Genomic DNA, 17,452 nt, shown 5'->3' on the forward strand with positions numbered 1-17,452 from the left:
CTAACTGACTGAGTTTGGTTTTACGCCGCTTTTAGCAATAATTCCAGCAACATCATGGCGAGGGACACCAGAAATGGGCTTCACACATTGTACCCATGTGGGGATTCGAACCCGGGTCTTCGGCGTGACGAGCCAATGCTTTAACCATTAGGCTACCCCACCGCCCCCATCTCACTTGGAACAACATGGCCTAGGTTAAGCCAGTCCCGCTTCCTATGACAGTCTGGATTAACTGTGTTACACAACCTAGATGATAGCTATCTCAATTTATTTATAATAGCAATGTAGAAAATATACCACTTAACTTTAAAACACAAAATGCAACAACAAAACCATTATGTGAAACAAAGAGTTATAAAAATTGGCATTTTGACAATACCATTGACGAGGGAAAAAGATCGGAGTGTTTTTCACATTATATTTTGTTCCTTGTTGGAAAATGGAACTGCTTCCTCTCGAGCTGAGCCCCAGACACAACTAAACATATAAACTAATGACCAAAAGTACCATATTATACTGCCTAACAGAGATCTGAGGCAAGTGAGTATGGTTTTACGCCGCTTTTAGCAATATTCTAGCAATATCTCAAGATGTCACCAGATATGAGCTTCACACATTGTAGCCATGTGGGGAATCGAACCCTGGTCTTCAGCGTGACGAGCGAAGGCTACCCCTCTGCCCCAAAATCTACCCTACCGCCCCAAGGTCTACCCCACCACCCCAAGATCTACCCCTACCGCCCCAAGATCTACCCCACCACCCCAAGATCTACCCCTACCACCCCAAGATCTACCCCACCACCCCAAGATCTACCCCACCCCAAGATCTGAGGCAACCCGCTACTGTATCCATCCAGAACACTCCACTAATCACAACAATAATTTGGGGTTGTGAACGAATGTGTTTTCTAACCATGTAACCATGAAAGATCAACACAAGGTATTTCTGACAACAATTCCAAGCTGTACAACTGACTGAGGCAAAATGTTATCTGTGTCTCTTATCAGTGGGACAAACATGTGAATTAGAGGAGGCTTTCCACAGCCATTTGGATGTATGGACATACAATCCTGGCCATCTACTAGACATTCCAGAATGTTCTCAGTTTTCAAAATCTGAATGTAGAACTTTGTCAAATATTATCCAAAGTGTAGTGCTGAAAACTCAAGAAAGCTCTTTATGACTGGCAAATTTCCACTTCTTGTTTGTCATTTTTGGTCCTTCTGACCTACCCTATTTTTAAAAAGCATGTAATAGGAAACGGACATATATTTTTTTTTGGCGAATACAGTAACTGAACAATCAGATTACCATACAGTTTCCTCGACAATACCATGTAATGAACTCACCATTATAATGAACTCACCATTATAATGAACTCACCATTATAATAAACTCACCATTATAATAAACTCACCATTATAATAAACCCCCCATTATAAAAGACCATTATAATGAACTCACCATTATAATAAACTCACCATTATAATGAACTCACCATTATAATAAACTCACCATTATAATAAACTCACCATTATAATGAACCAGTTATTAACAACTGTCAGTTCAAACAAGGTCACTGAAAGATAATTGAAACAAATTCTTTGACATGCGGCAAATATGAGATACACGTTTCAATTCAAAATGCAACAAATTAAAGCCATTATCAAATGCTCCTTGCAGTACTTGATACAATTTGTCTCTATCAACTAAATAGGGAGTTGAAAAGTGCGTCTTGAACAGAATTTTAGTTATATCACTGCAGACATGCCAAAAAAAACATAAAAAAACATGGATTTGCAGCTTTGAAGATACAATTTTTGCAAGATAAATAATTAAGGCAAATCTTCACGTAGATTCAACAGAACCACGTCGGTTCTGACCTCCCGATCCAGTCATCTCCTGCATCCATAGGGTAACTGGGTGTTGTTAGGTCACCCAGGAGTCAGGCCAATGTCTACAGGTACTATTCAGGCAGTTGTCTCACCTCCAGATCTGAGAATGTTGTCAAAGTTGTTTAAGTAGTAGCCCTGCTGGTTCTTGGTGTCAAAGCGGTAGTAATCGGCCATACTGGAGTTCCTGGAACAACCAACATGAGGTGAGTGGGGAAAACACCAGTCAGTGCTCCAGAAGACATTGCATGACATATAACTGGCTGACCAGACAACTGTTTGATTTTATTGTGTGGCTCTTGTTACCCTGCCAACAAGTGAATATAATACAAACAATAACAAACTTATTGTGCAGACCATCTGTTTCTTAAAGGTCACATAAACCCTAGGGGGTAAAAATACATAAATCACTAACTGGCATCCTTATAAATGAAACCCCATCATTAAAACTACTAATTTCGACCTTTAATTGACTTAAATCGACCTTTTTGACAACAGTGCACAATTCTCACCCACGAACGAAATTTCAACCAATCAGAGCGGCGCGACTCTGTGACGTCATATGAGGAATAGCTTTGAGGGCCGATGCAGAATTCATCTACATTTTAGGGGGTAAATTATCTTGTTTACAGGCTTGTATAAACCTGAAATCGTGACAATTGTTGTGGAAAATGAAAGCTATATGTTCTCACAATCTACTGGCATTTACTTTTGTCTCCTGCTTTGCCTAGTTTCTGAGTTACAACTTGTTTTCATAGACGGCTTCTGTCACAATTGATTTGGTGTCGTTAGGGCCCTATTTGTATGATGACTGATCCAAATTGATCCCATTTCTGTGTTTTTACCTCGATATTTAATCATGTCATGTAAAAATCTGTTTGTATTCTCAAAACAGTGTCGGCTCATAAGTTTTCACATGCAATACAGCAATTAATACTCCCTTATTTGTAACCCGTGTTAGGTGGTATAAACCTACACATGTTATTTGTCATCATTCACTTGATGGTCAGTTAATGAATTTATAACAGGTATAATTAGTGGTAACACACTTAGATTACCCGACAAAGGTTCCCATTTGGCATTTCTTGTGTCTGGAGTAAATATTCAACATTATAAACATCGATCAAAGGATTAACCGATAACACGCTGATTGATTAATTACTTTTATCTTACACAGCGGTTTGTCAAAAGGTAGTGTTTATGTATGTAGATCTACTAATCTATACTGAATACACTCTGCGTGTCGGTGTCTGCGTAAAAACAACGTCCTTCTTTCAAAGGATTAACCGGCAATACATTGATTGATTGCCCATTATTGGCTACCTAAATTACTGTGTTTTTTAATGAAAGGCGGACATTATGCAATTAGTTGCCAGGTGTGCTATCTTGGGTGACCAATGAGACTATACACCAATACCTGAAAAGATTTATCACTTTTTCGTATATTAAACTGTTAAAAAGACACATCATTTGGAACAGTTTTGTGGATATTGATGGATACATTCCTCAAACAAGGTAATGGTCTGATATTGTTCCTATAACTTTAATCTGTTTTAATTTTAATATTTGCATTTTTTGTTTTATTCATTTGTCGTAGCATTCAACAGAATCATTGTTTTTCGCCCGTGAAGTGTAATGAGACAGACAACATACACTAGGGTATGTGTGCAATTATGATTCACATTGGCAAACTATAAAATGTCTAGATATTACAGTTCTGTTATAAATTCACTATAAGTATCAGCAGATCGTCAGCTTTTTATTTAGTTTCAAAATGCATAAAAAGTATGATAATAAACTAATTAGGATTATAAGACCAAATATAAAGGCATACATTGACTAGTATCTACATACTGGTGAGTGGACATTAACCATGTGAATGTAGCAAAGAAATTTATCGGCGCAGTATTGTGACTTGACCCCCACCTGGCTTCCGTGGAAGAAATGCGTTATGTTATAAGTTGTGTCATGCAAAATCCTTTTGGTTATGATTCCAATACATATTTAACTCACGGTAGAAAGTAGTTTTGATTTTCTAACTTGATGAAAACAAACTATAATCTCATTAATTCTAACAGACTTTACGATTTTCAAAAATGAAGCCCTGTGAGAACATCCGCCAGTCTGTGGATAAATGCTATTTAGGTTTGTTTTCGCGAGTTACAAAATCAAAACTACTCTGATGGTAATAAAATATGTATTTTATTGATAGCCAATAGGATTTTGCATGACATGGCGTATAACATAACAATTTCTCTCCTGGCAGCGAGGGGTAGATATCAATATAATACTACTTACAATATTATTGTTACTTTGACCACAACCTCACTTCGAGGAAGAAATGGTTATGTTACAAGTTGTGTTATGGAAAATCTTTATGGTCATCAATCATATACATATTTTACTATAACTAGTAAGTAGTTTGATTCTTTAACTTCCGTGAAGCGATCTGAACACAAAGTAAGATATCGTTTCGAGGCTTCCACAAAGCTAAGCCGCACTCACAAACATAACCCATTTGCTTACGAACTGCGGGGTCCTGTGGAAATCTGTGCATGGTGACACCATCACCCGACCCCTAGGAGCAATTGGCGACAAAGCAGCGATTCGGCATGTAAATTCGTTCATGTCGAGAAATCATCAAAATGATGGCGTGCTACACACTTTCTATACAACTAACTGAAAATCGTTCCTCATATGACGTCACTGCAGTGCTCTGGCGACAGAGTTACGTAACCTGTCTGTGGTTTCGTTGGCGGGCGAGAGGGAAGCAGGCGACTTTTTAGCCACTTTTAATCTTTCGGTATTAATTAACCACAAGTTTTTAAAGAATAAATTTGGTGTTCCGCATAAGACTAACCACAAATCTTTCATATGTAATGGTTAAAAGAGTAACAAAAAACAAAGTTTAGTGGTTCTTTAAGAATTAACATTGAAAGAAAAAAAAAAAATCCTAGTTCTCGATTACGACTGACTGACTGACTGACTGACTGACTGAGTTTGGTTTTACGCCGCTTTTAGCAATATTCCAGCAACATCACGGCGGGGGACACCAGAATTGGCTTCACACATTGTGCCCATGTGGGGATTCGAACCCGGGTCTTCGGCGTGACGAGCCAACGCTTTAACCATTGGGCTACCCCACCAGCCACCTTGATTAGGACAATATGTCTACCGATGATCAGTGATGAAGTCTCAGCCATTAGGTGGGTGATGGTGGTTAGAGGAAGAAAGAGCTTTGATGTGCATCTGAGCAAGATCAAACAAATAACTGAAGTGAATCTGATTCTGTAATCATTGTGATTTTCAGTTTAGATCTGGCAGTGTGGGATCAAGGATGCCAAGGGAAATAACTCTGCATATCAACACACAAGACTACCACAGGAACAGCTGTGCATTCTGATGAAGAAGATAAAACACAAAACACCAGGCGAGATTGATGGAACAACAGCCAACTTACTTGCAACAGTTCCTCAGGTCGACATTGAGAAACATTTCCATTCCAATGACAGCGAAGAAATAATAGACCATGATGATCACCACGGCCAAACTGTAACAGCAACATTCATGTATCTCTACAAGCTCTACAGACATAATGACAGGAACCTTTCACTGGTTGGATGCTGTTTAAGGCTAAACTCAGCATTTTCCCACTACATAACAGTGGTTTGTAAATAACTGTGTCTGGAGTAGTGATTGACATAATGAGCATCGATTCAAGTGATTGGGTGAGGTGAGGTGAAATTGGGTTTTACGTCATGCTCGAGAATATTTCGCTCATATGACGACGTGCATGCGTGTGTATGTGTATGTGCGGCTGCTTATACTAGCCCAGACTTAAGCTGGTTTTATAGTGCTAGCCCACTGAGATACCACGCCGCAGTGAAGCATGAATACCCCACTCAGACACAGTATACTGACTCCGAGCCGACCAGTCCTTGTTGTACCCATTATTGCCGGGCGCCAGGCAGGGACCAACAAGTACCATATTTTAACGTCTTTTGGTATGACGCGGTCGGGGATCGAACCCACGACCTTCCGCTCTTCGGGCGGACGCTCTAACCACTACACCACGGAGGCGGTCCCAAGTGATTGCGACATCATGATAGCCATTCAACCAGACAAGCAGGCCTGACCCTCCGATCCTGTTAGTTGTCCCTTATAATCTAGAATCCTCACAGGTAACAACAAAATAAAGGTGAATTGAAATGGGGTATACATCGTACTTGAGAATATTTCGCTCAGATGACTGACTGACTGACTGAGTTTGGTTTTACGCCGCTTTTAGCAATATTCCAGCAACATCATGACGCGAAATGGGCTTCACACATTGTACCCATGTGGAGATTCGAACCCGGGTCTTCGACGTGACGAGCCAACGCTTTAACCACTAGACTACCCCACCGGCCCTCGCTCAGATGACAATGTACATGCATGTGAATGTGTGGCTGCTTGTACTGGCCCAGACTGAAGCTGGTTTTATAGTGCTAGCCCACTGAGATACCATGCTGCAGTGAAGCATGAATACCCCACTCAGACACAGTATACTGACTCCGAGCCCACCAGTCCTTGTTGTACCCATTAATGCCAGACGCCAGGCAGGGACCAACAAGTACCATATTTTAATGTCTTTTGGTATGGCGCTGCCGGGGATCGAACCCAAGAACAAAATTAAGAAGGCAATTGGGATATAATGACATGTACCGACACATCTACGATACTGCTTAATAAATAGCCAGCAACAGCTCATTGTTGCCAGCTCTGATCATCTCTAATGCACTGGTCTGTCCGTTCTAGAGTATTTTTAGGCCAATGTCATACATCCAAATGTGGTTTCAACAACAATATAACAATGAACATACCTTTATATTACCAGTCAACATTTGACAGTGATATTATACAATTATAGACTCTTGTAGAGGTCGATATCAGTTTTTATTGACCCGAGAAAAACAATATCGACCTACCATAAGCTTCGGTCGATATTGTTTTCTCGAGGTCAATAAAAAAGCGATATCGACCTCTACAAGAGTCTATAATTGTTTTATTATATAATGAAGAAAGCGGGTTTTAACATAAACTTTTAATGCACACACTGTGCCATCTATCCGAGTGATCTGATTGGCTGAAGAGCGGGGGAAGCCCCTTCATACGGGATTCCTTGTCTATTTTTAGTAACCCAAGTCAATATCGTAATTTATCAGAAAACTCAAGTCAATATCGTGTTTTGTAGTCAATCATGTGACGGTATTTTGACCATTCGTGGTACAAGAAAAATACTACCTATATAATAATACATTTCATCAGTAATCAAAGGAAAAGTCTCATAATAACCAGGCCTACCAAAGAAAACTTTCCCACTGTGCCGAAAAACGCAGAAAATCCCACATGAATTGTGGAAATAGCATCATAAACACAATACCTCGCTACTGAAACAGTAAAAACGGCAAGGTATGACAAAGAAAATGCAGCATTTTTATAGCAGCGAACTTTGACCTCTACTGCACATGCGCAGTACGATCTGCGCTTCTTTCCAATATCCGAGCAGCCGTGAATTGCCTCGCGTAGGAAAAAGTATTAAATATGCCAAATAATTGCTGTCAATCATATCATACGAATTGAAAGTAAACTAAACAAGTGTGCACACAAGCATCATGATGATAAATGCCAAATAACACAACAGAAATACTTTAAAAAGGGAATGTAACTTTTGTCCAAGCTAGAAAATGTCAACATGCTCTAGAGACTTCCTCTTCCATGTGTGCATGCGCAAAATCGAAGTTGCAGGCTCTTCGTTTTTTATCCAGTTTTAGCGATTTAAAGTCGCCGTTTTTACTGTTTCTGTCGCGAGGTATTATGTTTATGTTGCTGTTTTCATGATTAATGTGTGCTTTTCTGCACCCTGGCAAAGTTTTCTTTGGTAGGCCTGATAACTACATAAATTTTTCAACATCATGAAAGTAGCCTGACCTGGTCAGTCGTGAGAACAGCACAAACAGTGTGCCCAGCACATCTCTGTAGCGTCTCTTGATCTTAAATAACCTGAGGAGAGGAACAAACAGCTGATAATACACCGATCATTTAGCTTGCACCACGAATAAACACATTCTAGCAGAACTTCTGCATATTTTTGATATTACAACTGAAGTGAGGTGAGGTGAAATTGGGTTTTACGTCGTGAGCTTGAGAATATTTCGCTCACATGACGACGTGCATGCGTGTGTATGTTTATGTGTGGCTGCTTGTACTAGCCCAGACTGAAGCTGGTTTTATAGTGCCAGCCCACTGAGATACCATGCCGCAGTGAAGCATGAATACCCCACATTATACTGACTCCGAGCCGACCAGTCCTTGTTGTGTGATGTATTTGGAGCTACATGTGTGATGTATGTGGAGCCACTTGTGTGATGTATGTGGAGCCACATGTGTGATGTATGTGGAGCCATGTGTGTGATGTATGTGGAGCCACGTGTGTGATGTATGATGTATGTGGAGCCATGTGTGTGATGTATGTGGAGCCACATGTGTGATGTATGTGGAGCCACGTGTGTGATGTATGTGGAGCCACGTGTGTGATGTATGTGGAGCCATGTGTGTAATGTATGTGGAGCCAAGTGTGTGATGTATGTGGAACCATGTGTGTGATGTATGTGGAGCCATGTGTGTAATGTATGTGGAGCCAAGTGTGTAATGTATGTGGAGCCACGTGTGTGATGTATGATGTATGTGGAGCCATGTGTGTGATGTATGTGGAGCCACATGTGTGATGTATGTGGAGCCATGTGTGTGATGTATGTGGAGCCACGTGTGTGATGTATGTGGAGCCATGTGTGTGATGTATGTGGAGCCATGTGTGTGATGTATGTGGAACCATGTGTGTGATGTATGTGGAGCCATGTGTGTGATGTATGTGGAGCCATGTGTGTAATGTATGTGGAGCCAAGTGTGTGATTGTGATGTATGTGGAGCCCTGTGTGTGATGTATGTGGAGCCACGTGTGTGATGTATGTGGAGCCACGTGTGTGATGTATGTGGAGCCACGATTGTGATGTATGTGGAGTCACGTGTGTGATGTATGTGGAGCCATGTATTTGATGTATGTGGAGCCATGTTTGTGATGTTTGTAGAGCCACGTGTGTGATGTAAGTGGAGCCACATGTGTGATGTATGTGGAGCCACATGTGTGATGTATGTGGAGCCACATGTGTGATGTATGTGGAGCCACATGTGTGATGTATGTGGAGCCACATGTGTGATGCATGTGGAGCCACATGTGTGATGTATGTGGATCCATGTCTGTGATGTAAGTGGAGCCATGTGTGTGATGTAAGTGGAGCCACATGTGTGATGTATGTGGAGCCACGTGTGTGATGTATGTGGAGCCACATGTGTGATGTATGTGGAGCCATGTGTGTGATGTATGTGGAGCCATGTGTGTGATGTATTTGGAGCCATGTGTGTGATGTATGTGGAGTCACGTGTGTGATGTATGTGGAGTCACGTGTGTGATGTATGTGGATGTACATGTGTGATGTATGTGGAGCCATGTGTGTGATGTATGTGGAGCCATGTGTGTGTGATGCATGCGGAGCCATGTGTGTGATGCATGTGGAGCCACGTGTGATGTATGTGGATCCATGTCTGTGATGTATGTGGAGCCACGTGTGTGATGTATGTGGAGCCATGTGTGTGATGTATGTGGAGCCAAGTGTGTGATGTATGTGGAGCCAAGTGTGTGATGTATGTGGAGCCAAGTGTGTGATGTATGTGGAGCCACGTGTGTGATGTATGTGGAGCCACGTGATGTATGTGGAGCCACGTGTGTGATGTATGTGGAGCCACGTGTGTGATGTATGTGGAGTCACATGTGTGATGTATGTGGAGCCACGTGATGTATGTGGAGCCACGTGTGTGATGTATAAGGAGCCACGTGATGTATGTGGAGTCACGTGTGTGATGTATGTGGAGCCACGTGATGTATGTGGAGCCACGTGTGTGATGTATGGAGCCACGTGTGTGATGTGAATGTGGAGTCACGTGTGTGATGTATGTGGAGCCACGTGATGTATGTGGAGCCCTGTGTGTGATGTATGTGGAGTCACGTGTGTGATGTATGTGGAGTCACGTGTGTGATGTATGTGGAGCGAAATGTGTGATGTATGTGGAGTCACGTGTGTGATGTATGTGGAGCCATGTGTGTGATGTATGTGGGGCCATGTGTGTGATGTATGTGGAACCATGTGTGTGATGTATGTGGAGCCAAGTGTGTGATGTATGTGGAGCCATGTGTGTGATGTATGTGGAGCCATGTGTGTGATGTATGTGGAGCCATGTCTGTGATGTATGTGGAAGCCGAAATGTGTGATGTATGTGGAGCCATGTGTGTGATGTATGTGGAGCCATGTGTGTGATGTATGTGGAGCCACGTGTGTGATGTATGTGGAGCTACATGTGTGATGTATGTGGAGCCATGTGTGTGATGTATGTGGAGTCACGTGTGTGATGTATGATGGATGTGGAGCTACGTGTGTGATGTATGTGGAGCCACATGTGTGATGTATGTGGAGTCACGTGTGTGATGTATGTGGAGCCACGTGATGTATGTGGAGCCCTGTGTGTGATGTATGTGGAGTCACGTGTGTGATGTATGTGGAGTCACGTGTGTGATGTATGTGGAGCGAAATGTGTGATGTATGTGGAGTCATGTGTGTGATGTATGTGGAGCCATGTGTGTGATGTATGTGGGGCCATGTGTGTGATGTATGTGGAACCACACGTGTGATGTATATGGAGCCATGTCTGTGGAGCCACGTGTGATGTATGTGGAGCCATGTCTGTGATGCATGTGGATCCATGTCTGTGATGTATGTGGAGCCATGTGTTGCTACAAAGAAGGTTGTGTACCTGAGCAGTCTGAAAGGACGGAGTACGATGATGTAGTAGAAGCTGTCGTCCAGGATCTCAAGGAGCACTCCTATAACACTGATGACGGTCACCAGGAAGTCAAACCTAGCAACACCAAGCACATGTCATATATATGCCTTGCAAACCAAGAACATGTCATACATTGTCATCACTAATCAAAACACTATGCAGTCAGGTACTGTCCACAGATAAAACATCACAAACAGTGAACTTACAGGTCCCAGCCTGATGTGAAATATATATGTGGCCCCTTGCCAAGGATCTTCAAGATGGCCTCCACTGAGTATACTGAAAAACAAAACAAACACTTCATGTACAACCATTGCAAGAAGTAATACCATGAACAGTACATTCTGACATATAGAAGCTAAACAATTTCAGTATTTATCATTAACCATGGTAACACTATTTATTAGTGGTAGTTTGATGGTTTGATGTCATACTCGGCAATATCTCAGCTGTAAAGAGGCAGTCTGTATATAATCAAATCTAGACCAGACTGATGACATTGTACGATGTCAGGGTATGACGACATAAAATCTCTGAAGTCAGTGTGACAGTACATCCCGCCTATCAAACTACATGTATTTGCTTGACAAGCTTCTTCTACTAGTCAGCATTTCCACAGGGCAAAACAATTCCAGTTGACAGACAGTGTTCACGAATAGCGTCTGACCCTCTGACAAATCCGGCAGATTCGCCAAAGGTCTGATAGAAGTCTACAACCCACCGGCCCCAGTGTCTGACTGCATATTTCACAATGACTTTGACTGAAGTTGTTATATGTGACATGTGACACTTGTTTGCTGTTTATAAATCTTATGTTTGTTAATAATTTCAATGCCAATTATGAGAAATGTTAAATCTGAAATGTTTATTTAATTTTATTCCATGGGTCCTGTGAATTTTCAATGGGTCAGACAGACATCTGAAACTTACAGGACCCAATGTCTTGTTACTTTGAAACACTATTTGTGAACACTGGATAGATATTAACTAATCATCACTTTACCCCACTGATAAACATGATGAACAAACCCATATTTTTACCAATGATCAGTGACCAAGGTGATGACATACCAGCCATTCTAACAAGAGTTATTTCAACATGGGGATCACCATGTTTATAGACTTAGAAAGTTGACTTTTCAAGACAAGTGCAGAGTCTGGTACTGCTTTAAGGAGGCAGAATGTTTTCATTTTCGGTCAATTATATTCAGCACCAATTTGTAGCACAATTAAAGCACAGAGAATTTGTTCGAAACTGCAGCGCTCGACTAGTTACTGACAATGATGTGTCCAATGCTACTTACTACATACGAACACAATCGAAGTCCAGCTTGCTGTGAAATCGTATGACTTTACATTGACAGCATTTACTGTAAGAAAAACACAGATAGATATACACCATTAGTCTTTTACATTCATCAAAATTTCACTATGCAATAATTCCCCGGGTTCCTTTTTTCTATGCATCAGAAGCATGCAATATTTAATACATAAATCACAAATTACAAGAATTTACCTAAAAAAACACCAGAAATTAAACGAATCTACCTAAACTGCAGCAACATTACCAAAAATGGGTGTATGAGATGGTCAAAGGTAAAATCTTGATCAAATATTACATGCCCAAAACCTTAAATATTATTTAGTTAACCCACCTTGAACATGAATTTTCATGATCAATAATTTGGAAAATTATAGGAAATATGTTATTTTCAATATGGTAGCAATGGTGGCCATGTGTAAATCCAAGGATTTTCAGAAACAATGGCTTGGATCAGTCAAGCAATGTTTCAGGTGCACAGGCTAGACAAAAGAACAATGGATTCATATATTCAATCCATCATGGTCAAGTTACTTAAACAGCAGTTCCAAAATTGATAAAAGTATGTTTGTACATGTTTTTAGTTTGAGAATGCAGGGAAAAAAGTTAGTTGTTTTAGATTGCTAATATTGGATTGCATGAATCCTTAAATTTGATTATAGTGTCAAGATTTTTTCAGGGTATCAAATCTGGAGGAGGGGGGGGGCAAGGGTTGGGTCAAATCTGGAGAGGTTATCAAGTCTAGAGAAGAGGTATCAAATCTGGAAAGAGGTATTTAATCTGGACGGAGGAATCAAATCTGAAGTGGGGAATCAAACCCAAAGAAAGTATCTAATCTAAAGACAGTATCAAATCCAAAGAAGGGTATCAAACACAGAAGAAGGTATCAAATCAAGATTAGGGTATCAAATGCAGAGGGTTATGTTCCAAAGAAAAGCTGTGAGCTTAACCCAACTGTGAAATACACAATGCCATTTTAGAATGTGGAAACCGCAGTGGCTGAGCGGTCTAGGCGTCTGACTTTGTGTGCTGGCGATTAGGTGCCTGACTTTGAGGGTGCAGGTTTGAATCCCGGATGGGACTCAACCCAAAAATACTAGAATCTGTACTTTACTAACAAAGTGTAATCCCAAATATAACATATGTTAACCCAACTGGTTAAGGCTTGAAGCAGACTTCCCAATGTACTCACTAGATAAGTTGATCGTCTCTATCAGGATCCATAAGAAGTTACATGCAATCACCAAATCTGTAACAAACACAAATAGTGACCTGTCAGGTAGGACCAGTGAGTGAACACATCCACCATGTGTAAATAATCCAGTGGTTGACAGCAAGAGCAGCGATTCACTTTGTTCTACAGCACCGTCTGCAGGGAAATACATTGTAACCATCCATACATATTTCATGAACTTTGTATCTTGCTTGTGACAAGCATTGTACTAAAATCTTGTTCTATCACAAATAATCTTCATTATGTTCAAAGTGAGAGAGTGAGTTAAATTTTACGCAGCTCTTAGCAATATTCCAGCAATATCATGGCTTCAAACATTGTATGCATGTGTGGAATCGAACCTGTGTCTTTGGCATGAGAAGCACATGCATTAACCTCCTGCCGTGATATTGCTGTAATGTTACTAAATGTGGTGTAAAAAAATACTCATTCACTACAAGGACATTACATATACTTACAAATGAAATAGTCAAACCACTTCCAGTTGATGAATCGGTTAAGAACTGAAAGACAAAATATACTTGAAGTTGCTTCTCTGTAGTTCAAAGAAAACATAACATAACACTCATGCTCTTTTTGCTTGTCTTCTTCTTCTTGCGAACATAGTGGAACACTTGTATCTCCCTAATTGAAGCTCCCTTCAATGTAAAATCACTAATTAGTACTCAGCACGAGTTACCTCCCTTCCACAAGCTGGCTTGGGAGCCAGCCTCCTCCACCATGTGCCTCACTCTCTCCTCATATACTGGAGGCCCAACATTTTGAATTTACAGGGGAAATCCAAAGTGTTATGTGGGGAGGATGGGAGGGCTTACCTCATGAGTCAGGATAAGTATAAAATATCAATTTTACTCTAAAAATTACATATTTTTCCTTATCCTGACTCATGCTCTTTTTGCTTGTAGAATCCGACGGAAAGGGAGGTGGGAATATATAATACTTTGGATTTTAATAATTAGTGATTTGAACTGTGATGATTGTAATAACCCTATGGGAACTTCATAAAGGTACTGAACTGATGAATTCCTGTTGCTAACTTATCAGCTGCCATATAAAGGTTATTACAATGTACTTATTATGATAAAGTATTTATAACCTTAATACAATGCTTAAGACTAATAGACTTAAGCTTGTTAATATGCTAGTATAAACTCCTTAGAGTTTGTTAGCTAAATTACTTTAAAATATAAACATAGTACTAAGCTTAAGATATGATTAAACTTAAGCTAATTATATATAATAGCAAAACTCTTTTTAGAGTTTGTTAGTTAATGTACTTATATGATATAGACATAGTGCTGAGCTTAAGATATGAATAAGCTTTAGCTACCTATATAATAGCAAAACTCTGTAGAGTTTGTTAGCTAATATATTTTTACAATATGAGTATAGTACTGTGCTTAAGATATAATGCTTAAGCTACATATATAATAGCCAAAACTCTGTAGAGTTTTTAGCTTATAGATTTATAATGTAACCATAGTACTAAGCTTAAGATAAGATTAGACTTAAGCTAAATGTATATAGCAAAAAAACCCTTAGAGTTTATTAACTAATATACTTTTATGTTATAACCATAGTACTGAGCTTAAGATATAATTAAACTTAAGCTATATATATAATAGCAAAACTCCATTAAGTTTTGTTAGCTAATACATTTTATAATGTAACCATACTGCTTAAGATATGATGAAACTTAAGCTAATTGTATAATAACCAAAAACCCTTTAGAGTTTGTTAGCTAAAATACTTATATGATATAAACTTAGTATTGAGTTTTTGAAGGAAACCTTAAGCTGCATATATAATAGCAAAACTCTCTGTGAGTTTGTTAGCTAATATACTTATATGATATAAACATGAGTATTGAGCTTTGAAGGAAGCCTTAAGCTACATATATAATAGCAAAAACTCCGTAGAGTTTGTTAGCTAATATACTTATATGATATAAACATAGTATTGAGCTTAAGATTTGAAGGAAAACTTAAGCTACATATATAATAGCAAAACTCCATTAGAGTTTGTTAGCTAATACAAGTTATAATGTAACCATAAAGTTTAAATTATGATGAAACTTAAGTAAATATATAATAGCAAAAACTCTTTTTAGGTTTTGATAGCTAATATACCTATATGATATAAACATAGTATTGGCTTAAGATATGAATAAGCAAGTTACATATATAATAGTAAAAAACTCCGTGAGTTTGTTAGTTAATACATGTTATAATGTAACCATATTGCTTAAGATATGATGAGCCTTAAGCCAAATAGCAAAAACTCTTTAGAGTTTGTTAGCCTATATACTGATATGATATAAACATAGTACTGAGCTTAAGATATGAATAAAAGCTTAAGCTACCTATATAATAGCCCAAACTCTGTAGAGTTTGTTGGCTTATATATTTTTACAATCTGAGTATAGTACTATGCTTAAGATATAATTAAGTTAAGGTAAATATATAATAACCAACTCTGTAGAGTTGTTAACTTATATATTGTATGATGTAATAATCATAGTACTGTGATGATAAAAGAACTTAAACAAATTATATATAGCATGTGGCTATTTAGTACTGTTATAAGATAAGTAGAAATCTGTAAGATTGACTTATCTTCTCTCGAGAACTGTCAACTGTTGTCACGAGGACCATGGGATCAGGTGGTGGATACCTGAGACGTCCTCGGTGATGATATCTCTCAGATAATGGTTGTAACCACCATATCAGGGGATCTCAGAAAATAAACCCTCCATTATTTCAAATAATATTGTGTAGATCAATTGTAGAAGTTAAGCTCTAATATCATGAGTATTAAAGCTCATGGAGGGTCCGGATTAGGTCCATCCGTCTTGTATGCCATAGTATGACAGTTCTGATCCAAAGCGGAGATATAGTCGTGAGGATTTCATTCTGCGTAAGTTGATGATAGAGGAAATAATCTGTTGTATTATTCCCTTCTGTTTGTTTCGGTGGAGATAAATTTACAGTGCTCTTGCTGGCCATCGTGATAGAATCATCGTATCATGGAGTCCAAGTATGTCATCCAAGCGTGTTCATAAACCTCACTTGTGAGGTGTTGGAGGCTTACTATATTCAGATCCCCAAGTTGGAGGGTTGAAACTTCCGTTTAATTCTCCAATCAGAAAGTTTAAGTAGGTTTACTAACCATCTAGTTGTGTTAGTAGCTTGATTATGAAATTCAGCTGTAGTCTGAGGCAGCTGTGGATTTAGATCCACTTGTATCCACGTCGTCCTAGGTTATTAGCTCACCGAAGTCCTTGGCGATGTAGGTGCACAACCAGGTGTGTCTGTCCTCGTTGAACTTTATGTAAAATTGCCTGACTGCCGTGCCCCTCGTCCTAACTTGACAGGGGAGGTCTCTAACCTGAAGAAAGCAGCCCAATCATGAAGGTTCAGATTAACTGGACTGTAAGGAGGCTTGCTTCGTTCACTGATATATAGTTTTCACTTGTAGCGTAAAGTCTTGAACTGTGAACTAAGATCGACCTCTCGTGGAGTCGTTGTCCAACATGGTCCAATCAGAACAAAGCATTTTGATTCTGTAGAATACCAGCGTGATGATATCACCGGTGTAGCAGGAGGAAAAACCTTGTATAAAATCTTGCCGTCGTTGATATTAGCATAATCGTCGGTCTTCACACCGTACCTTCTGAAGTTACCCGGTGACCCGTGTTTGAGGAGTTAAGGTAAGCATGAGAACCTCCGGCGGTAGAAATACCTCACTCTGTAATATTAATGCTGGGTAGGTTATTTTCCCTGGCTGTCGTGAATGTAACTTCAGTTTTGAATATAATTCCGACTTCCTTATATAAAAGAGTACAATAAACTTGCAGAGTTGTCAGCTTGTAGACTGTATACATGAATGTATCGTCATAATTGTAGAATTAAAGCTGAACTTGTACATATTTCTTCTCAGAAACTTTGGCGATTATGAGTTATACTAAGCTGTAACATGGCTGCTGTTCAATTTCGATATTGAATTGTCTGCATATCTGCGTAATGGTCGCATGTAGATAATCGATATGTCGTAGTAGTCGGGATTGCATAT

At 39.5% G+C, this 17,452-nt stretch overlaps 1 protein-coding gene across 1 annotated transcript in view; it reads right to left on the minus strand.

The window, feature by feature from the left end:
* Positions 1–17,452, minus strand: part of LOC124256644 (two pore calcium channel protein 1-like) — a 65,389-nt gene that overhangs the window by 13,129 nt on the left and 34,808 nt on the right. The window contains 9 exon segments of the mRNA XM_046690619.1: positions 1,533–1,579; positions 1,988–2,079; positions 5,353–5,442; positions 7,863–7,934; positions 10,797–10,901; positions 11,033–11,105; positions 12,131–12,196; positions 13,340–13,396; positions 13,840–13,884. Coding sequence (XP_046546575.1) covers positions 1,533–1,579; positions 1,988–2,079; positions 5,353–5,442; positions 7,863–7,934; positions 10,797–10,901; positions 11,033–11,105; positions 12,131–12,196; positions 13,340–13,396; positions 13,840–13,884 — 647 coding nt within the window.

This window comes from Haliotis rubra, unplaced genomic scaffold, assembly GCF_003918875.1.
Source record: "Haliotis rubra isolate DU_JTF1 unplaced genomic scaffold, ASM391887v1 Scf633, whole genome shotgun sequence".
NCBI lineage: Eukaryota > Metazoa > Mollusca > Gastropoda > Lepetellida > Haliotidae > Haliotis > Haliotis rubra.